Source organism: Salvelinus namaycush, chromosome 3 (genome assembly GCF_016432855.1).
Source record: "Salvelinus namaycush isolate Seneca chromosome 3, SaNama_1.0, whole genome shotgun sequence".
Lineage (NCBI taxonomy): Eukaryota > Metazoa > Chordata > Actinopteri > Salmoniformes > Salmonidae > Salvelinus > Salvelinus namaycush.
Genome location: NC_052309.1, coordinates 33,713,030 through 33,722,126, shown reverse-complemented (window position 1 = coordinate 33,722,126; position 9,097 = coordinate 33,713,030). Strand labels below are relative to the sequence as shown.

Here is a 9,097-nt window from a genome sequence, read left to right as displayed (position 1 = left end):
GAATCGCACATGTGTGAAGCTAGCCACAATAAGGATTAGCCACAATAGAGGAATTTACAGTTTGCCTTCAAAATAAAAGTCGTCAATTGAATGATTGAAACAAAAAGTGGAATCATGCCTTATCTGGACTAGATAATGCTAAACAAGGTCGGAATGTTGTTATATAAATTCAACGACAGACAATCATTTGTTAATTTTACACCAAAAAGTTAAAATCCGTTGAAATTGCACTATGTAGTCTATGTATTAGACTTTAGAATTGCATTGGGGGCATACTTATATGCACTGTACAGCCTAACCTAAGGATGTTGCACCCATGAAATGGGTTATTAGCCTACTCAGTGACACTCGCAGAACACAACTGTGTAGAGTTTACACAAATATAAGCGTCTTAGCTCTTGTTGGAGGACTTTGACTGTGGGAAATCACCTTTCTAGTCAGTCTATTGTGTGTATTGGACATTCATATTGTACTGTACAGCCTAACCTATGGATTGTGCACACATGAAGCCTACTCGGGGACACCCACAGAACACAACTATGAAGAGCTTACACAAATATAAGCATCTTAGCTCTTATTAGGGAACTTTAATTGTGGGATATGCGTTCACTTTAAAGCCTATTGTGCGTATTGAACATTCATATTGGACTGTACAGCCTAAATATGAAACACCAGTGCGAAATGAGCCACATTAACTTATTATTATATTTTGTTAAATTTATATAACAACATTCTGACCTTGTTTAACATAGTCCAAATATGGCACAATTCCACTATTTGTTTTAGTTTGAATCACTTTCAATGGCGGATTTTTATTCTGAAGGCAAACGCCACTAATGGCGCTAATCCTTATTGTGGCTAGTTTCACACGGGTGTGAATCGCGACCAACCGAAACAGTACTCTGGAAGGCGACTTGCTACTGCCTCTTTAAGGAAAAAGGGAAACATTTTAACAAACAATTATAGATAGATGGCTAAGTAGACAACTTCAATGTGGATTTACCGGAATTTTGCACGAACATTTACCGTGAATGTGGAGATAAATGGCGCTTACTTCTGTGGAATAAGGGGATATATGATAGAGCACGAGAGGGTGACTGGTTAGCATAGTTCTCGCTAGCTAAACATGGTGGCCAGTGAGCGAAAAGGGATCTAAAATATTTAAGAAAAGCTTCTTGTTGGATGGTGAGACAACCTTGGTGAGTGAGAGTAACCTTTCTACTCGTACTCCAAACCTTGGCTGGATTTGCAGGTTTCAAATACACTTTTCGGTTCATCTGAATATCCAGTAAGGAGTCGAGCTGTCCCGACACAATCCTTGGACAACCCGCTTGAAAAGTTATAATGAAGTTTGTTTCATGTTCTACAATGTATTGTACATAGACGAACAAATAAGCATTGAACAACGATGATTTCAAATGCGCGTTTGGGATTTATCTCGTGGAACATCACTCTCTCTCAATTCCAATGTGAGCATGGTTGTAATATTGTTAGCCTACTGCTGAGTTAAACGGCTACAAAATAACTAGTATTCTGTAAAGACATCATTTAAGCATCAGTGCTGGTAACATTGTTTCATTTAGGAAATTGTATCATATTGCTTCGTTGTGAAAACACCCACTATTTGGCAAACCTTTTCTACTCGTACTCTGGGAACATTCACGGCGAGACGTTATGGACTATAACGTAATCCAACACACACACAGGCCAGAATTTGTGAATTGATGGAAACGAGTGATGGTTTTAACATTTGGGATTTTACGATACTTCATACAACAAAACGTGGATTACCTTCGATAGAATTTAGAGGACTTGCAGAGAATATTACATGGAGACTCGTCTGACATGCCAAGGAAGGAGTTACCACTACCAGAGGGTTGGGAAGAATCCCGGGATTTTGACGGGAAAGTCTACTACATCGACCACATCAACCACGCAACCAGTTGGATTGATCCAAGAGACAGGTATGGTATAACATTCCAGTGACTCTAAAAGCAAGCAGTTGAGTCTTGCTCATAGATTGATGATATGCGCTATCAACAACCATCAGCATCCATCAAGTGCTCATAATCTAATGGTTCACTTGGCAATTAATGAATGGACTCAACTGCAATCTTTGAGTTTACATCACAATTTCTTAAGTGTCACACAATGTAACAAAGTAGGCTATAAATCTAGCCTGGGCAGCGGGGAGTGTGCGCTATGGAGCTGCACTATCGTCTTGGTTTAATGTGCCCAGCCGGTAATAAACAAGTGTCTCCCACGACCAATTCATACATAAAACATCCTCCGTTCAGGCTCTATAAGCATCGGTTTCCTCTAACTAGCTTTAATGGCATTTCGCGTATTGTCATAATAAAGCACAATTTTCCATCATCATGCTAGAGTGGCTAATGCTACTTCCTGATGTTGCCCCTCGCATGTAACAACCAGAAGTTGTCCGAAAATGGGGGCAAATGCTGTTTAATTACAGTATGTATACATTTCCCGTTTTTTTTCTCGAATCGGCACTCAAAGGTAATTGAGGAGACCGATGCATTTGCAGCCTATATGGAGGATGTTTTATGTACGAACCGATCGCCGGAGGACAAGTGTATTATTACTGGTTTGGCACATTAAGCCCAGATGATAGTGGAGATCCATAGCGGCTGCCCAGGCTACTATAAATCAAGCCTAGGTGTTGATGGAAAAAAAAACATGAAGATTTTCCTCAGGAATGTGGCTCATGGTCAACCGGGCATTCATTTGCATTCCTGTAATTAGAAATTAGCCCTCGAGGTTTGAGTTAGTTTCCCCCCTCGTAACATTTTAGTGTAATAGGCTTACAATATGTAGAAATGGGTCATGACAGCCAGGGTCTCATTTATACAGAAACTCACTGTCAACCATACTTTGGAACTAATTTCGTTTTACCAGTTACTTAAATCCACTCGGACTTTGACACAAAATCTCTTTTAATAGCTTAGTTCTGGAATGCTTGAGATTATGGGATTTTTTTTATTCTCATTCAGCCATGGTTCTGGATAAGGATAGGCCTTCATATTATATTACAAGATTTTGAAAATAGGCTTTGTGTCAAAAGTTACACCTGTTTTCCTTGGTGGCTGTCATTGTTGCAGTCAGCACACAGAACCATAATTAAAAGCCAATAACATGACAGAAGCAAGGGCACAGACCTCCCCACCTCCCTGGTGAAATTCCTTGGTAGCAGCAAGACCAAGATGGCAGAACTTTGTAAACAAAGACCTCAACACACATTCCTAAAATGCACGGCTGAGGAGGGCTGAGCACAGAGGCTTTAAAGACTGATTCATTTAAAATCCCTTTCACTGCTTGCCAATGTGCACAGGGTCAAAGTACAACATCACAACTTGGGAAAGAGTTGCGGTCAAAAGGAGAGGGGTTGAGCCAAGTGAGGAGCATAGACTGTCACTGTAAAGGGTCTGTCTTCTGTAAATCATATGCCTGTCTCCTAATATATAATATAGGCCATTTAGCAGACACTTTTATCCAAAGTGACAAGTCACACGCGCATACTTTTTACATATGGGAATCAAACCCACAACCTTGGCATCAATGGCGCCACACTCTACCAACTGTGCCATACAGGACCGTTTCTCCTATGCTGTTCACTGATCGGTTAGAGGGCACAGTAGAACATGAAGCCAGCCCAGAGTACTAAGTCTGAGATGAGATGAGACACAGCCATTCTCAAAGTATTGATCTGACTGAAATAACCAGACCAGACTGGCCCAAAACTGTCATTGGACTTTTACATATCTTTCTACTGCTGTTCAGCACTAAGACGTTTATTTTGCTGAGCAACAGCTGATGAAGAGTTAGTAGGAGGCCTACTGATGATGATAACAAATTCCCATTAGACTGGTCTGTCCTATTGGTGAAAAATGTGCTTTCACAAACACCACTGTGGAACCAAAGAATGTACCAGCCAAGTGTGATCAAAGTTCTATTATACGTTCTACAGCTATTACAGGCCTATAACATTTTCAAATACTACAAGATATCCCAAAGCTATTGTTGTATGGCAATCTGACCATGTAATCATGAAAACGTTTGCTCTTTGGTCCCCTTAGCCTATCAAACCTGAGTAATGTTCTCTTTTACACTCAAGAATGAAGCCTGTTAGGCTTAATGGAGATGGTAACTGGAGGACTCAGCCCAACATTCATACCATGCATACATGCATGCATCTCGTTGGCCCCTGCCCTGTCCGTATCTTTCTGGGCTGCATTCGCATACCTCAGCCAGACATATTGTTTATCCACCCTCATGGTGACGCACACACCCAGCGCATTCTGTCAGCTGAATGGAATGTTATCTCCCAGATACCAAGCTATTGCAGGAGGGGAGTTGAAGCAGCTCTACTTTATTGTTGGACCTTGAGCGCTATGAAATGTAGGTTGGAGTCTCATAAATTTCACTTGAGGAATTTATAGTGCATGAATGAAAGTCTGACTCATCATTCAGTTATGCTGCCACATGTTTGCACTCTGCCACACTCTTTGTCGCTTTGCATTAGAGCATTATCACCTGCTTTTGACTTTGTATGCAAACCTGCCTAGTGTTTTTTACACTGCCACTCGACTAACTAGTAATGCTGCAGCTCACCTAGGGCCTCTTATCAACCATGCCTTTTTAAAACTGTTGGCATACATGGAGATTCTCGGATTTGCGTGCACAACAAACTATTGGGATTTCAAACTGTCGCACGTAACATATACGCATGTTTTCATTGATAAATCAGTGCCATACAATATTTCTGCACTTGTGAACGAGCTTTACAACTCCACTTGGAAAATGCCCTGCATTCATGGTAACAAAAACTGATTAGAAGCACCTGCTGCTCATCAGTTGTTTACCTGTGTTGCCTACAAATACTGTGTTGGATGTAAAATATTTGCACCTACACACTGAACAATGCTGCAAAGCAGAAACGTCTGTGTACGCTATCCCTGATGCAGTGAAAATAATAATAAAAAAGGAATTAAGCTTTATGTGACATTTGAGTGAGGACGCATTACAACTTTTTATTTATCTGAATTCATGGGTTTTACACACGAACCACACTACCGGGAGAGTGCGATGGTCTCTTTTTTGATTATGGTAACAAAAACGCCCTCATTTCCTGTATGATTTGGAGATGTTGGAACTGGACCATGAGTTTCTAAAGCGCAATGCCAAATTTGATCATATTTCTGTGGAGGTGTGTGCAGTATGTTTTTTCTTTTGCAGTGGCTTTTTAAAAACAAAAAATTCATGCCGCCTATAGCGCGTGCCAAACACTTCTGCAAGATTGATTGTCTTGAACAATTTTTAAAAGTAAATGTTGCATACAGCCCACACTGATATTCAAAAGATGAATTGTTGTTCAATATTTTGTTTATCAATACGTGCCTGTGTTTTATCTTCTGCCTTGGTATAGGCTCTGAGATTAAATAGGCTATTATGTCGCACTTTTGGCTATTGCACCGCAATACTGTAGCCTACCCATACTGTCATAGGCTACCGGTCTATTTACTTTCGAGCATGGTTGCCTATTGAATGCGTGATGGATAAATGTTAGCCTATTATTGTTGTTTAGCAGGAATAAACCAGTGATGTCAGAAAAGGGGAGACGTGCCCTGCAATATGATTGATTTGGGCCTATTTAATAAAAGTAAGATATTGTGTTTATCTTAGGTGACATGTTGCTATGCAATCTTCTCACCAACTGCAAATCTGTCTGTTTTATCATTAGGCCTACGTTTTAATGTTTTTTTTATTAGTCTACCATTATTATAATTCCTGTGTATCAAACACCCCCATTTCCACAAAAATAACTATTTGCTTGCAATACAGTTGAGCAACCACTAGAAGTTTTGCGTATTCATGGTCTGAGATTTGCGTGGCGATGCGCACACTTTCCCGTAAAGTTCAAAATGGATAAATACCAACCTTTGCGGGAAAACTGGTGCAGGCAAGGTTGTCTTTTTTTGTGCGCACGCACCTTTTGATAAAAGATGCCCCAGGAAATGCCAGACCCCCTGTCTTTGTTTGAAACACTTAGAAAAACAAAGCAGTCAGCCCAGGAGGACAAGTAAAGTAGAGACGGTTGAGATGAGGGGGGCACATCTGAGGGGGGGGGGGCACATCCAGGGGGTTTCAGACTGGTCCAGAGCCTTTCATCAGGGCACTGTGGACTTGCCATCTCTGAAGCAGCACTTCTCAGTATTAGTCTCTAAAGTCAGACTCTTATGGGTAGAATCCTCCACTACCGATGTGTAGCGCCCACCTGGGTGAAGCCACGACAGCCGCGATGGCACCAGAAAAGCACACCAAGTCAGTCGAATAGTCCACATTGAAGCTAACCGCTGGAGAAAACTTCAACGAGCCTGCCAACTCCAAACACCATCCCTTTACTTTGAGTCAAAACATAGCTGGTTTGTTTGCTAGCAAGTTAGCTAGCTAAGCTTCTTGATGACAGTGACGCATTAGTTAGGGGAAACCAACTAATGCTTGTATTTGTAAGCAACTCACACACACTGCCCATACAGTAGGCCTAGTAGTTTATGGGTTTACATAGATTCAACAGAATCTTGAAAAAACCCTATCCTCCAGGGGAGTGATTTCCTAAGGGTGGGTTGCGCCTGGTATTTCCTGTATCACACAGCTTATGGAAAAGGCTGGAAAGAAACAGGATTTGTTTTATCATGTGGTTCACAAAAGACAATTATAGAAGCCTTAAGGGGGTCACTCAATCACTACCCACATGAGTTATTGAAGACTCATCACTGTCTGAAGAGATTAGGAGATGTCTAGCCTGGTGTCCACTTCAGACAGACTGGAAGAGGTCTTGCATGCCAATGCACAGCCAGTGAGTGGCTCACGCTAAGCTCTGGACCTATTTAAAGCCCTCTGATTGGTCTATTGAGACAGCAAGTCCGCGCTTTTCGGAAGGTAATGATGAATTCGGCCATCAGTTCCGAGTGATTAAGGGACTGGATTTGCAGGGGTGAGAGGACAGCGACAGTGGAATTAATCAAATAATGGGATGATGCGCACACAGTCACTCAAAGAACTTGGCACCAGCAGCCAGCTTTTTGGGATTTTTTTTTTTTTTTCTCCGCAAAGCCTTTTCCTCTGAGATACATTTAGAACAGGCCTTTTTCATTATTCATAAAGTAAAAAAGGAACCCGTTGGGTTTCACCCTGAGCAAAAGTCTCTGTGAGGATGGTAATATCTGCCGTCTGCAGAAAAGAGTTTGAGCAAAGGAATAGATCAAGACAAGTTTTCCCACATGTAGCCTACGCCACTGATAACTGGCATAAGCTTATGTATTCTATCCTTCAGCCTAGGTTTATGTCATAGCTATGAGGGAAATTAGGATTAGGTTAATTGTGAACCCAAGTGTGCCAAGTTAGATCAGCATGAAAAAGACAACAACCGAATATATCCAACCCAGCTAATGTACGAACTGAAAGGCTGATTCTTGGACGTTACTCGGCAAATAGCTCCCTTCCTTATTTCCATTGGCACTTTGCACATTGGTCGTGCTGGTAGAGTCTTCCTGAGGGGCCTTTTGTGTATGGTGGCCACTGAGGTCTCCTGGGTATCCTGTGATCCTGAGCCTGGCTTGGTGTTGGAAAGCCTGGAGGGTTTGCCTCAGAAACCTCTAGGCAATTTGTGAAATGCCAGGTCCCAGCTTCCGGCTATTGTGCTTTGCAAACCCCACTCGAGGCGAATAGAGACCTATTCTAATTAGACCCCTTTTATTAGAGACACACACACACATCGTGCAGTTCTGGTAGCCCTCAGTGACAACCAAATTATCTATCTTTGCATGGACCCTGGATGGCCCACTATCTTGTCATGGTCATCCTGATTTACTCTTGCTGTGACACCTCTAATTCTTACCATCAGTTGACTGTTGTTTCTTGTGTGTGATTTTCAGGCAGACTAAACCTCTGACATTTGCTGACTGCATTGGCGATGAGCTGCCAGTGGGTTGGGAGGAGGCCTACGACCCCAATGTCGGGGCCTACTATGTGGACCATAACACAAGTGAGTCCAATTCTCCATAACACTAACTTCTGTCACCCATATTCATCACACATTTGTGAAGAAACACATGGCCAGTCAAATCAAGATGCAAAATGTATTTCTCATTTTTTTCTTGTTTCTTATGTTCTGTCTCTTTCCCCTCTACCACCATCAGAGAGCACTCAGCTGGAGGACCCGCGGGCCCAGTGGCAGCGGGAGCAGGAGGTCATGCTGCGGGAGTACCTGGACGTGGCCAAGGACTCGCTGAGCGCCCAGAAAGAGATCTACCAGGTGAAGGAGCAGCGGCTTCGCCTGGCCCAGCAGGAGTACCGCCAGCTCAACGACGCCTGGAGGGACAAGTCCACCTCTCAGACCAGCTGTAAGGACAAGCCAGGGGGGCAGGTTTATGGGGTGGCAGAAGGAACCGGTGTGCAGGTAGCAACAGTGATGAGGATCAAACTGGGGCAGAGAAGCCAGGAAACTTGAAGGGCTGTACATAAACAGTGGGCAAGGAACCAAAGAGATTAGGCAGCAAAAGAGAAGAGAACTAGAGTGATTGGTAGTCTTTTATTACTCTTCTGAGTGATGCAACGCTTTTGACACTGGGGAGGTGCACATCAATTTGATCACAGGATTACAGCACATCATAGTTCACTCAAGTTGTCAGTAATTTACATTTTTGGGGAATTAAAGCTACTCCCTACTAATTTAACTTGACTCCATTCCTAAGAGGAATCCTCTGCCATTGCTCAGACTTGAAGGGGTGATTTACAGTAGTTTGATAACACACAGGGGATTGATGAGAAGGGCCTTGAAGTTGAATAGCGCGATGTAGAGGATTAGATAACACCCTGGCTCTTATCTCCCACAGTGAATTCCAGATCGTCCTCCAGCAGTAAATATGACCCAGAAATCCTCAAAGCCGAGATAGTAACTTCCAAAAGTAGGGTAAGAAACCGTTCTTTTATTAATTTATTTTTTACACCATCTCTGTACTCCAACTATGGCCTGCTTTACTTGTGTTCAGTAATCATTAGGAATGGATGCGTATACCCA

General features: G+C 42.4%; 1 protein-coding gene across 1 annotated transcript in view; it reads left to right on the top strand.

Moving 5' to 3' along the window:
• The first annotated feature begins 907 nt into the window (after positions 1 to 907).
• LOC120030481 (protein KIBRA-like) overlaps positions 908 to 9,097 on the top strand; it is a 48,015-nt gene continuing 39,825 nt past the window's right edge. Inside the window, exons 1-4 of the mRNA XM_038975896.1 lie at positions 908 to 1,964; positions 7,953 to 8,062; positions 8,217 to 8,420; positions 8,913 to 8,989. Of these exons, the coding sequence (XP_038831824.1) occupies positions 1,846 to 1,964; positions 7,953 to 8,062; positions 8,217 to 8,420; positions 8,913 to 8,989 (510 nt within the window). The 5' untranslated portion in view covers positions 908 to 1,845. The remainder of the gene's footprint in view (positions 1,965 to 7,952; positions 8,063 to 8,216; positions 8,421 to 8,912; positions 8,990 to 9,097) is intronic.